Source organism: Megalops cyprinoides, chromosome 15, assembly GCF_013368585.1.
Source record: "Megalops cyprinoides isolate fMegCyp1 chromosome 15, fMegCyp1.pri, whole genome shotgun sequence".
NCBI lineage: Eukaryota > Metazoa > Chordata > Actinopteri > Elopiformes > Megalopidae > Megalops > Megalops cyprinoides.
Window position 1 is genome coordinate 19,728,787 of NC_050597.1, and position 13,837 is coordinate 19,742,623.

The 13,837-nt window shown below is 46.8% G+C and overlaps 2 protein-coding genes across 3 annotated transcripts; one reads left to right on the forward strand and one right to left on the reverse strand.

The window, feature by feature from the left end:
* Positions 1-564: 564 nt before the first annotated feature.
* Positions 565-10,267, reverse strand: nolc1 (nucleolar and coiled-body phosphoprotein 1). Its single transcript, XM_036547457.1, has 14 exons — positions 10,153-10,267; positions 9,249-9,304; positions 8,559-8,698; positions 8,054-8,184; positions 7,693-7,795; positions 7,302-7,417; positions 6,990-7,122; positions 6,272-6,403; positions 6,081-6,170; positions 5,681-5,821; positions 3,597-4,904; positions 2,729-2,865; positions 2,264-2,347; positions 565-1,779 (listed from the first exon to the last, which is right to left on the reverse strand). The coding sequence occupies exons 1-14, from the start codon at positions 10,261-10,263 to the stop codon at positions 1,621-1,623; spliced, it is 2,841 nt and encodes a 946-aa protein (XP_036403350.1). The 5' UTR covers positions 10,264-10,267; the 3' UTR covers positions 565-1,620.
* Positions 10,268-10,648: 381 nt separating this feature from the next.
* mrps6 (mitochondrial ribosomal protein S6) lies at positions 10,649-11,653 on the forward strand. Of its 2 annotated transcripts, none has more exons than XM_036547429.1 (2): positions 10,649-11,167; positions 11,612-11,653. In XM_036547429.1, the coding sequence occupies exon 1, from the start codon at positions 10,785-10,787 to the stop codon at positions 11,148-11,150; it is 366 nt and encodes a 121-aa protein (XP_036403322.1). In that variant the 5' UTR covers positions 10,649-10,784; the 3' UTR covers positions 11,151-11,167; positions 11,612-11,653. The 2 variants fall into 2 exon arrangements, with proteins under 2 accessions (XP_036403322.1, XP_036403324.1); XM_036547431.1 differs by having other exon boundaries at positions 10,649-11,152; positions 11,612-11,652.
* The last annotated feature ends 2,184 nt before the right edge of the window (positions 11,654-13,837 follow it).

Genomic DNA, 13,837 nt, shown 5'->3' on the forward strand with positions numbered 1-13,837 from the left:
GTAGAAGAGGGAATTGGGCTTTAAACTGCCATACGGAGTGGACTTACATGATAATGAACGGGAATTACCAGGGGTGTTTCCATGTTCTCAGTATCTGAGTAGCACTAATTAAAAGATGTTTTTGTTCACAACTGGAGGAAGCTGCCCTCAAAAAACTTCCTTCCTCCCTCCCTCTCTCCCACCAAGCTGTCGGTAGTAACCATGTTTTTACCAGCAGAAAACAAGGCGGTCAGCAAAAGCACGCGTGGCTGTCTGCTCCCTTCTTGCGCATAAACAAGACAAGAGTGTGAAGCACTGCGGCACAGAGAGATACAGGCCTCAGGAGCCCACCTGAGCCTAATTATCGCACCACACTAGCCTGCCAGGGGTGCGACAGCAGTGCCTTCAGCACCTGCACAGCCGCGGGTGGAGGGGACGCCTCCCCGGAGGACAACCGGAGGTGTCAAGTGAGGTCGGCAGGAAGATTCGGCAGAGAATCCTAATGGTCAGTCTGGAGGAGTCAAACAAGGACATTCTCCCACACGCAAGCACAACCACCCGCACGCGGAGACTTCAGCTGTCAGGTCTTTAATCACAGTAATAACGTTTCCATCTTACTAGACAGAGAAAAATACCCAAAAGGACAAGAAACACAAATTTTTATAATGAATATAATTTTGAACAGAATTTAAAAAAAGGGGGGGGGCTGGTGAGTGGTGCATGAATGTGGTGTCACATACCCCTGGAGACAGCAGGTGAATCACAACACCGGCTGTCATCTTGGTGCAGAGAAACGGATACCAAGCAGTCTAACCACCAGGGGGTCCCCACTGTTGCCTATTCCAGTATAGAACAGCCTCACCATCCATCACAGTTACATTTACAGACAATATGGCTTCTGAGCAAAGTGAAACGGTAAGGTCCTCCTCTCAAGATGGTCTAAATTTATAAACCTTTGTAAAACATGAAAGCGTTTGTAAAATTATGACTAGGAGGGGGGTGGTTGAATGAACCATGACAAATAGCTAAATAATGCCTCTAATGGGCCAGGTTACTGTCTGCAAATGACAATCCCCAACTTCTCCAAGAAACTAAAGGGAAAAAGTCAGACCTTGAGCACGCTACATATAGCTTATTAGCATTAGCTGCTGTCAACTCAGACATAAAATCAACATGGATATACAACTGAAGCCAATTTCAAATCGACCACGAAAAAAATTGATGAGGACAATTTAAGTTGATCCTAAAATTTTTAGAAGGGCTAGAGCAAAGGGGGAAAAAAACTTTTTCATATCAGTAAATAAACAGAACTCTGAACGGAATTCTCTCAACAGCACCACCTGCTGACTCCAGGCTGTAAGTGCAGCCTTGCAACAGGCAATGTGGGACATTTGGGGCATTTGATTGGGAACAGGGGGTTGGGGGGTGTGCAGTGAAGTGGAGAGGAAATTTCAGTCTTTTCTGCTTCGGTTACATCTCCAGGCCATTTCACACAACCAAAAACAGCCCCTTGATTCATTAACAAAATGAACTGCCAGGTTTGACTAAAGTTCAAGTATGTCCTGCAAGATTGTTTTTTTGGGGGTGTTGAGGGTACACATTAGACAGGTCCAGGTAGGGAGGGTGAGCAAGTCTGGGGTTTCAGTCACTGTCGAATTTGATGGAATTGACACCGGTGGAGATGGCGCCGCCGCGGTAACTGCCCCTCTTCTTCTTGGTCTTTTCGTGACGGAAGGACTTGCCCTTGGTGAAACGGAGCACGTCGTTGGCCTTCTGGCCCCAGTCTCCGTTGGACCCCAGCTGGGAGAGAGGAAAAAGCAGAGGTGGGGAGTGAGGCGGGATTCACTACAGGGACCAACTTCGGCATGCTGTGCCAGCACATTACGAGTGTTTATGAGCCTGCACCATCGCTGTATTACTGAATCGGGTAATGAGGCGGCATTGCGCTCTCAGTTGGGGCGCTACTGAAGCAAAGCTTCCCAATGTTCTTTATAAAAAGAGCGGAAATATGCAGTCAGAGAGAAATGCTGGGGCCACTAAATGTCCATCATCACTGTTACAGAATGACGATAAAACGAGTGCTTCGCACTGCAACAATGCAATGTGCTAGCACAAAATAAACGCATCGTAAATATGCCTAACCATGCCCATATCTGAGCCCACAGAGTGCTAGATCACAGTAGCATCTGCTGTGCAGTGGTGTGGCAGGTGTCAAGAACGGGGGGGGGGGGGGGGGTGAGAGAATACACAGACCACGTCTTCAACTGGCATCTGGCGGACTCACCTTGGCGTTGAAGGAGTTGTCAGCGAGCCGAGGATCCACCTCGACCTCCTCCTCTCTTATTCTACGGAAAGGAGCATTGGATTGCTTGACAGAAAAGAGGCAGGAGACATTGTTTTACTGGTCCGTGCTCCCAACACTGTGCCCAGAATGCACCTGTGCTCCGTGGTATGCGGCTACTCCCCAAGCCCAAATTCCCCGTGAAAACTTTCACTTGTCAACATCAGAGGTGTTCAGGATGCGCATTATAAATACATTAACCACAATGCTTATGTATGCATTACGCTCTATGTATGCTGGGATAAAAACAAAAAACATCAATATTCTTAGTTAGAATATTTCACCAGTTTCAACACCTTAAACAGTTTCTAAAAGACAAGCGCATCAGACCTGACCCTGGGCCAAAGCCTCCTTGCAGGAGAATTACAGCACCGAGCCAGAAGCCCTCAGCGCGTGAGAGTGCTCTACCTTCTGCTTGGCCTTGGGGAAGGAGTGTGGGGTGACCGCTGTCGCTTTCTGGCCTTTGGGCGTTTTCTTCTCCGCTTCAGCCTCCTCCTCACTTTCTGATGAAGACTCTGCGTCCCTTTTCCTCTTGCCGTTTGTGCCTGTCGTCCAGGAGAGAGCATGCTGGGGTGAGAACACATCTGAAGGATAAGGTCAGACTAATATGGAGGTCTGATAAAGTACCATCTCATAAAGGACTGTAATAATCGGTGTACAAGTTCACCGAATGCACCCCATACACAGAAGAAACTTATGCATGCACGCGCGCACACGCACGCATGCACACACGCACACACGCACACACACACACACAACAGATTACAGGTAAGCCTAAGACGCCCATATGCATAATACTCCACACATTAATGTTGACACGTGACTTAATATTCAATGTCTGAACAAAGTAAGATACCATCAACATGGGAAAAGCAAGAAAGCCAGCGTTAGAGTTATATCTACAGCTATATTCATTGAGAACATCAGAAAAAAGTCCAAGGCTGGGTGAGAGTAAAATTAATGACTTTCAAGCTGGAGCATAAAACAAATGTGACCTTCTAAGTAAGTCTCTCTCTAAAGAGGTCGTAAGCATTTGAAGGCCAGACAACTGATATAAATAGTCTTTCAGTGAGACACTAAAGCAGAACAATATGATGGATGAAGGCTGTGGAACTTGTTTCACATCAAAAATTACTGCCTACTATCCCAAATAAAACGAGTGTTGCATTGATGCGGAAATCGAGTGAGAATGCAATTTGGATGGTAAGAAAAACAAAGATATCTGAATATGAAACTGTCACTAAAATGGCTCATATGCCTTTATCTTAAGCCTTACCGTTGACTGTGGGTGTGGTGACCGCCGTTGCTGGCTCTGCCTCCTCCTCCTCCTCTTCTGACGAACTGTCAGAGGAGCTGCTGTCCCCCTTGGTCGTGGCAGAAGGGGCTGGAGTGGACGTTTTTGTGACTGCGGGTGCAGGGGTGGACGTCTTCACTGCCTTCGGACTCTCCTTCTCATCCTCAGAGCTGCTGTCGCTGGAGGATGAAGACTCCGCTGCCTTCTTTGCAGGTGCCTTAGTTGCAGAGGCGGGCGTCTTGGGCGTGGCTGCCTTCCCGTTGGCCACCGCGGGTTTGGCGGGCGTTGTCTTTGATTCCGTCTCTGACTCAGAGTCTGAGCTGCCGGAGGAGTCCGAGCTGCTGCTGTCTTCCTGTTTCTGAGCTGGTGTGGTTTTAGCAGGTGTGGATTTAGCAGGTGTGGCTTTTGCGGGCGTGGTTTTAGCAGGGGTAGCTGCTGTACCGTTGGCCACTTTGGGCTTGGCGGGTGTTTTCTTTGACTCTGTCTCTGACTCCGAGTCTGAGCTGTCAGAGGAATCTGAGCTGCTACTGTCATCCTGTTTCTGAGCAGGTGTGGCTTTAGCAGGCGTGGCTTTAGCGGGCGTGGCTTTAGCGGGCGTGGCTTTAGCGGGCGTGGCTTTAGCGGGCGTGGCTTTTGAGGGAGTGGGTTTAGCAGGGGTAGCTGCCGTACTGTTGGCCACTGCGGGCTTGGCCGGTGTTTTCTTTGACTCTGTCTCTGACTCTGAGTCTGAGCTGTCAGAGGAATCTGAGCTGCTGCTGTCTTCCTCTTTCTGAGCGGGTGTGGCCTTAGCGGGCGTGGCTTTAGCAGGCGTGGCTGCCTTCGCTGCAGTCTGTTTGGGGGTTGCTACTGCCTTTTTACCCTTCTCCTCTTCCTCTTCCTCGCTGGAGCTGTCTGACTCGCTGCTACTGGACTCAGCTGCTGGAGGTGCGGCCTTGGCAGGGGGCGTGGCCTTGGCAGGGGTGCTCTTAGCCACAGGTTTTGCTGCCTTGGCGCTGGCGGCCTCATCCTCAGAGTCGGAGCTGTCACTGTCTGAGTCGGAGCTGCTCTCAGCCGCCGCGGCCGGCTTGATCACCGGGGTGGCGGGTTTGGCCGCTGCCTTGGCTGGGGTGACTGCAGGCTTGGCTGGAGTCGGCTTTTTTTGGGGTGGTCCCTCATCTTCGTCTGATGAAGAGCTGTCTGAGTCAGAGCTGCTGGAGGATGCCTTGGCTGTAGAGGTTTTGGGAGCAGCGGGAGTGGAGGCAGGGGTGGGGGCGGGTTTAGCAGGAGTTTCGTCCTCTGAGCTGTCAGAATCTGGGGTGAGAAAAGCATAGAATCCATTTATGCACGGTAGAGACACTGAGTCACACGGACAAGACAAACCACTGTAGTCCACAGCCTTCAACTCTTCAACTGACACTGTGAACTGTTCCCAGATGGACTAATCACAGGATGGATGGTAACCCTAATCTAAGCCTGGGCACAATAAACATGAACCAATGACAAATTCCTTGCAAACTTCTGGGAAAAAGGGGCTACAGATTTTGATCACCATGAACCTTCAAAGTGGCCTGCCAAGCAGACAGATATGCAGTATTGGACAGTGCCCTGTCCAAGTGAACCAGTCCAAGGACTTGGTTTATTCTCTGTCCAGCTTCAGCCCTGGCTATGTAGCCCAGTACACAGAACATTGCTATAATCACATTGTGTTCAGATGAAAGGACTTGAGGGCCAACTCACTGTAGAAGAACAGATATTATGCAAGAATTGAGGAAAGACTGGACAGCATTCGTTTGTAGCGGTACGACTCTAGTGTGTGGGGTAGTGTGGGTAAAGTGGCTAGTTGAGATGGTTTCATACTAATACCAAAACTTTGCGGAGCCACTTTTGCAAATGTGTACTGACTGATGATTTGAACTCACTTGGAATTTTCTGTCCCCTGAAAGCATTTCTATCATATGAACTTTTCATTCACTATGTCAGCTTGCGCACACACAACAATATTGCGCAGGACAACCAGACAGAGGTGAGTTTGGCTTGGGGCTGCAAACACCACGCCATTCCAGCCACACTCCAGTGCTGACTCTCACCTGAGCTGGATGAAGAGTCGCCACCTTTCTTGACAGGTGCGGCCTTGGCGGGGGGTGTCTTCTTTGCGGCCGCAGTTGCCTTTGCTGCCGCAGTTGCCTTTGCTGCTGGCTCCTCCTCCTCCTCTTCCTCTGAGCTGGAGTCTGGCAAAAGAAAAGGAGCACATTACAGGTGCCTTCAGCATGAGCCTCTGTTACAGTGCACAAGACGAATGAAACTACACGTGCAGGCCAAATGACAATGACAATAAGTTTCATTTACACAGAGCTTTTTAAGACTCTAAAAGTACTTACAGTTTGCAGTACAAGAGTTATCAGAAAGCAAGATTTAGATTTAGCGGTTATATTGGGAACTTAACCAGGACAAGTGCAGTGGAAAGTTGTAGAAGTTTTGTGTTCATACCAGAGCTGTCAGAACTGGACTCGGCCTTTTTGGCTACAGGTTTGAGGGTGGCAGGTTTGGCTGGGGCAGCTTTGACTGGGGCAGGCTTAGCTGTGAAAGGGAGGGGGTACAGACAGCATACGATTTAAGAAAGAGCCAGACAGATCAAAAGGAAAATAAAAGGGAAGGGCAAGGGCAGACACAACACTCACCAGCCACCTTCTTTTCATCCTCATCTTCATCTTCACTGCTGTCCGAGGAATCACTGCTCTCTGCTTTGCTGACCTTTGCTGGAACGGAAGCCTTCTGCACTGCGGGTGGGGGTGGAACCGCACTGTATGGCCCTGAAACGGCGCCAAGTCATCAGCCAATCGGCAAACTCACAGGCAATGCTGCAGCCTACAGTTATAGGATGATATTTCTAATCTGCAACTGCTCAGCCATCTCTAACTTAATTGCGCTGCAACATAAGCAGAATTGCAAACCATTTCAGCCTAGAGCGCACACAGAATACTTTATCCTTGAAATACCCACGAAGATAGCAGTTATACAAGATTGCATGTCTTAAATTTTAACAATAATTGCAGCAAGCAGAAGTCTTACACCAGTGTAAATATTTCAGTTTGGTATGTGCTTAAGAGCTACAGAAATTGTTTCAGTGCATATATCAGTTGAGAGCAGGTAAAACCATCTGTGCAGGTATTGCTTGTCAGGTTTGTGAGGGGAGCTGAAAAGATGGACTACCACCAACCACTGAGATTTTATCATGCAACAATGTTAGGTTCAGCAGCTATTAGTTACACCATTCGTGACTTGTTTTCTGCATATGCATGCACCAAGACAAACATACTTGGGCGACAGAACTACAACATGAACTTGTTGAGCTAAGGGTGGTGTTAATTGTGTCATGTGGGTAAAGGGAGGAGTTACCCGGTTTGGGCTTCTTGGTGGGAGGGGCCTCCTCTTCTTCCTCTGACGAAGAGTCATCATCACTGCTGGATTCTGCTGCTGCTGCCGCCTTGGCAGGGGGGGTCTTGACTGGGGCGGACGGTTTAACTGGTTTCTGCAAAGGGGAGACATTGTGTGCATGCCATGTTAACACCACGGCACACGCAAACACTCCCAGACCACTCCAACTGCAGTATGTCCCTGACTGTGATATAGCTGTGTCTGGCCACCGTGACAGGCATCTCCAGAGCATTAAGCACAGCATCTAGAGCTTAGTACAGGAAGTGACATCACCTTGGCTGGCTCCTCGTCCTCTGAGTCACTTGAGCTGTCGCTGCTGCTGCTGCTTTCCTGCTTCTTCTGGGGGGCGGCGGCTTTCGGGGCAGCGGCTTTCGGGGCAGCCTTCACAGCTGCAGACACAGGGGCAAAGGGAAACGCTCTGTGAGTCAGTGTTACCATGACAACAGCTAAAACACAACTCAGGTGGTGGGGTGTGGGAGTGGAGTGAGGGCGGCATCTGAATGCCAAGGTGAAACCCATTACAGAAACCCCAAACTGCCAGCCCAGACACAAATGCAACTCAGATTACCTAGAATCTGACTGTATTACAAACAAAGATGGTAAGCAAAAACAGGCATTAGAGTCTGGGGAGGATGGGCTATGGTAGGTCAGGGGTCTGACTGACCTGCAGCAGGGGTCTTCGCTGCCCCCTCATCTTCGGAATCAGACTCTTCGCTGCTGGAGCTGGTGTCGTCCTTCCTGGCCGCTGCAGCGGGCTTTGCTGGAGCCTTAGCAGGGAGACAAAACGAAAAGGGTCAGTGGGGGGGAAAGAGTCAGGAAACCTGGAGTGTCAATGAATCACAACAAAGATGTTGTACCCAAGGAGACAGAGCGAGTTACGTGTTTATAGTGAGGAAACAAAAGACTTTGGGCACTGAGAGGTCCATAAACAAGGCCTGCAAACTGAGTGAGAACGTCATACACCCACTTATGAGACCATATCTGTGTTTCCTCTCTTCCATTGCTCCCTTGGAGTCATAATTTACCATCATCTTCAGCCTCACCTTTGCTGGGGTCTTGCTTGCAGCCTCATCTTCAGAGTCACTCGAGTCCTCACTGCTGCTGCTGGACTCCTGCTTGGCAGCAGGTTTCTTAGCTGGAGCTGGAGCTTTGGGAACTGGCAAAGCAGAGAGACACAGACATTCAATGGTCACTGCTGGGGCTGCCTACTCCTCTCCAAAAGGGCTATTCAGAAGGGGGCCTTTTCACTGTCCATCACCAATATCGCACGTTTGGGCTGTCCTTAAATATCTGGATTACATCTTCAATGGTCAAAGCTCTCATAGCTGGAGCAAACACGGAGTGCAATCCTTCAAAACAACTTATCAGCATCAGTCAGGAAATGGCACAGCTGGAGCAAACTGACGGTATGACTACTAGTCATACCTAGAGATATTGATCCAAGCACCGATGAACAAATGAGCCCCTATAATGCAGCCCTTCAGGAGCGCTGCAGCAGTGTGTCCTGCCCCCTACTGGTAGCTGTCGTACCTGCAGGTGCGGTTTTAACAGCCGGCTCTGCCTCCTCCTCACTGCTGGAACTCTCTTCTTCCTTCCTGGCCTTTTTGGCAGAGGGGCCATTGGCTGCTGGTGTTTTAGTCTGCGCCTTGCGCTTCTTTGCTTCGGGAGACCTGAGGAAGGAAAAAACAAACAAAACAAACCAATACAGAATAATTGGAATGGACCTGTGCTGCAGCTGACATGATAGCTGGTCCTTCTAACCCAATTTTTTGTGTGGTTACATCTATTACACCAGCTTTCATGGTAAAACAGACTGACCCTACCAATACGTACACTGCAAAGTTAACCTCCAATGGGAATATACTGATTCCTCACTAGCCTGGCGGCCAAGAACAAAACTGTTGAATACCAAGACACTGTGAAAAAATATATTCCCATACCCAGCATTGTCACATGATGGGCATGTATGCTTGTAGCACTGTACCCTATTGTTAAATTTCCACAGGAGGTTATGCATCAAGGGAAATTCAAGTGCATAACAGAAAAAAATGATGTATCCATATGCAGCACAGGGACAAAATACAACTCTGAATGGTTTCTATGACTTCTTCTCGACTTATCTGGGTTCTCTAATGCTAAAACTAAAAGCGGGAATGACAAGCAAGTGTCAATGACATTTGATTCAAAGTACTGAAATTCAATCACAGGAACTGAACTTACTTCACCCAGAAATTGAAGATATCCAAGAGACTCTGCTCATTCTGGTCCACGGCCGTCTGTAAACCAGGACGAGAAGGATAACACACAATATAGAACAGCTGGTGGTACAGACTACATTAATCTGAAGCAACTTTACCGGACATTTGGAGGGTTGTGTCGCTAAAATCTTGACTTTTTTGATCGATATGACGCACTTGAAGTTCTGTTAAAGCTCTAGATGGTAGCGCTATACAGTGGCAGCCGCCAGAACAAGTGCATAACAATGATTCATCGCCATACCCCTGATGAACCGGTGGAAATGTAACTGCTCGGGATTTCATACTCTCTGAAACACAGTTGCAATATCCACAAACACCGTCACTGGAGATGTCAAATACTGGGTACAGTAGCGAGATCTAATTCAATAGCTTCAGCATGGCGTTGGACTTCAACCACACGGTTTGAGATCGAGTCACAGGTGGTACACATGCATTTACCTAGCCAGTATCCATGGGTACTCAGCAAACTTGAAGCATTTGCTAAACAGCTAGGTAATTAACTAGTCAATATGATAAATCATCATGAAAAAATTGTCAAATAACATTAATATTTATGCTAGCTCGCTAAAACCACCGTAATGCTTTTATTCCACATAACTAGCAAGCAAACTTAACGTCTGGCATACTTTCTTATTCACATTAAGTAAAAATTTCTGAAGGGTGTTAGGTACATAATTCTAAAACAGAACGGCCACGTCTGAAAAGCATTTAATCTATTCGGCGATTTCTTGAGGCACACGTGTTCTCAATGCTGCGTCTCACGGCGTCACGTTTCCCTGAACTTTCGAGCCGGTAAAGAGAAAGACTTCTTTAATAACACATAACCATTCGCAGCGTCCCCCCACGTATTGTCGCTGCGTGCTTACCACTTTGGCCTTCTTTGAAAACTGCTCCGCGGCCTTCGTAAAATTGTTCTCCAAGAGAAACGAGTAAACATGTTGGTACAGATCGCTTGGAACCGTGCTTTGCTCCGCCATCTTCGCTGGCTATAGTAGAAGGAAGTGAGGTTGATGGAGCAGTCACATTGGCCACTATAGCAGCGACGCACAATAAATACGTCATCCTACAATTAAAACGAAAGATAAACGTCTGCAATTGCTTTTCATGTTCTATTGGTAGTGCTAAAATGGGATAATCAAGCGATGATCTCATTTAAGATCACAAAGGCATTGTGGGAAACCGGTATTTAGGGCTTTTTAGATAGGCTTGAAAGAACAAACAACTTCTGTGAAGCATTTAAGTTGACGCACAAATTCTGCGTCAATTGACCTATTCCTGCAATTCACCCATCGACTGCGTGGGGGCAGTAATGCGCATTTGACGAGCGTCTTCTTCTGTTGATTTCAGCAGAAGAAGAATTCTTGTTACGTCATTAATATGGCTACCTGACATGGTGCTTGATGGTGGTACGGCAGTGTTTTCGTGACATAATTTAACACGTTCTTTGAAATTAAAATTTGAAGAAACAGCTCAGCTTTACCCAACCACCTGCCCAGTCATGCCTAGATACGAGCTATCCCTGATCCTGAAGGTGATGCAGAGACCGGAGACCGCGGCAGTCCTGCGCCGTACAGTCGAGACCTTGATGGAGCGAGGAGCTGTGGTACGTGGGTTGGAGAACTTGGGCGAGAGAACGCTTCCCTATAAGATCTCCAAGCATAACTTACGCCATACGCGAGGCGGATACTTCCTAGTCGATTTTCACGCTGCACCGAGCATCCTCCCTGGATTGCTGGATCACCTGGAACGGGACGTGGACGTGGTGCGGCCCACAGTGTTGAAGAAAGAGACTCAAGCCATACGAGCGAATTGCTGCGGCCCACCCCCTGCAGAAGTCAAGGGCACCACAGCACATCCCAAATAAGAGTGAGAATAACCATGGTACTGTTTAGGTCTCTGTTGTATACATGTTTTATATGTAAACCTGGACTGTATCAACTGTCGCAAAGTTGGCGAAGGTGATGATTAATCTGCGAAATGAGATACAAGTCCATCTTTGGCTGGTATGTTTTATTTGTAACTTGTAAATTGTAGACATGGAAAACTCCAGTCCTCAAAAGCAGAAATACTTGTATGTGTTTATTCTACCCATACACTGCACAAACTGATTTCACAAATTAGTGCTTTTCCCCTTCTGTCCGAAGAGTTGTTAGAAAATCTAAGTCATTTAAACAAATGTTAGGAGTACTTCTATTTTATACACTCTCATATTTCTAACTGTGTTAGATTGTATCATGTCAAAATTACACATTAGCCAGCGACTTATTTTAACGACGGCGTTGTCTGCCTTCCTGTCTAAATGTGTGTCACGTCTTTCTTTTCCAGATCCGTCACAAACCGACTGGAGGGGTGTCCTCTTTGATGACCTCAGTTTTTCATGTTCTTTTTGTAAATATGCAAAAATATAAATAAACTGTCATTTTTGTAAATAATGACTTGAGTAATTGTCTGAGTAGCTATCGCATCCAAATGAGGACTACAACAACTTCAGACTGGAGGCTTCTGGAAATGGGATATGTATTTGAAGTAAGATGTCATTCGGTAGCATAGTTTGCCATATATATTTGGGACCATGCCTAAGGATTTTTACTGTTGCAGTTTACATGAGAGATTCCACACCCAGTATGCGGTGTACTATAATTAATGCATGTTTTGGTTGCAAGCAACTGGGACAATTATTCCAAACAAAGAATACAAGAAAAAATTGAGTGTCACCTCTGTCATTCAAGATTAAATATTCTTAATTAGAAGATTTATATGTACATGAAGATTTATATGTACACGAATCAGCTGTGCTGGAGCAGGGAGAGATCTAAAACATGCAGGACAAGTGGCCCTCCAGGAGAGGTTTGGACACCCCTGGTCTAAGGGAAAACAGGTGCTTTGGCTGCATGGCCACTGATCATCAGAAGAAAGACTGCACAAAAGCCAAACCACATCCAGTGCAATCAGACATTTGCATACACAACCCGGGAAACTCAGCCACTCACATGTAGGGGGGGAGCATGTGAGTGCAGTGAGTCAGCCCCTCAAACTGGAAGCTGATGCGGCTGCTGTTTATGAAGGTTGCAGATCCACTGAAGCTGCAAGTGTAATCATTTATCAGATGGTACATCTATCAGATGGTACAAGTTAGCAGAAGCTGAGTTTATTTTATACAGATGTGTTGGTGAATGATCATGTTACGCAGCAAGCCTTACTCTAAAGTGGATCAATGGCATACACCATGAAAGAAGCTGCAGAAGAGGAACTTTGTTGGGCAGGGTTATTGCCAGGGAGCACTCAGACATCCTCTGACATCATGCTTATGGGTTGTGGTGGTGTGCAAGTACGGCCCAAGCGTATCTATCAGTTGCAAATAACTGTTCATGGTCAAAAGATGGATGTCCCCACATAAGTTGTGCTGGGCCAATCTGACCAACTGATTTTTGGCGCTAATGTAATACAACACCTTCTGCGAGAAATCAAGGAAAACCCCAGTGTGATGAGTAAGTCTGATCCCTCTGGCAAGAGGGGCACTGAGCCATTTCTCCATTTCTAGGCATTCTTTCTGGTATAACGGTGACAGAATTCCAGGCACAATAGGAACTGCAAAATTGACCAGTGCAGTGACACTGTTACCCATGTGTGAGCACATTGTTTGGGCTAGGCTTCCTGCCAATGTACCTGTCTCTGGGAAAAAGTGTTATTATAATAGAACCTTCCAAATCTCAGTTTCACATGAATGCCATCATGGTTGGAAGAGTCATGACATCCATGAATAGTGACAGGTGGGTGCCTGTGAAGGTTGTGAACAGGACTGACAAGACTGTCAAACCTCGGAAGCGCTCAAAACTGGCTGATGTGTCACCCTACATGGCATTATAAGACTTTGACATTAACACAGACTATGCTGTTAGCTGACAGGTTAAGTCCCACGATCAGGTCATGTCACATAATGCAACTGAGAGCTGTAGCACCTCTTCACCTGTTACTCTGCAATAAAAGTTGAATCGATGGATTGGGTGATATTGATATCAACTCATGTGAAATGTCACCCTACTGGAAGGGCCAACTAGTTGGACTCATACAAAAGTTATGAACATGTGTTTTCCAGGAATAAACTAGATTGCGGCAAGGCCAAGGACTTTGCCCATTTTATTCATCTGACGTTTTTCAGATGTTTTGTATTTTATATTTTAAAACACAAATAACACAAATAGATATTAGATATTTATTATCGTTGATTATGAGTTTATTTTTCTTGAAAGACATCAAAAATACCCCGTCAGGTAAGCCATCCAATTAAAACAACGTAAAACAAAGTCACATGAGTGAGATGTGTCAAAGTTTTCGAAATTGGGTAAAAGTCATTTCCGTCACCACAAAGATGTGTGACTTACAATCGTCACTCAGTAGGATAAAGGACACTGTACTTTGTTGTGTTGAAAGCTTACATACACCTTGCATTCCCTCGCAAAGTAACAAAGAAGGAGTATACAGATAAGCACCTGCGTCCTCTTCGGAGTTACATAAACCTCTACTGATGATTCTAAGCCCACAACCACAATG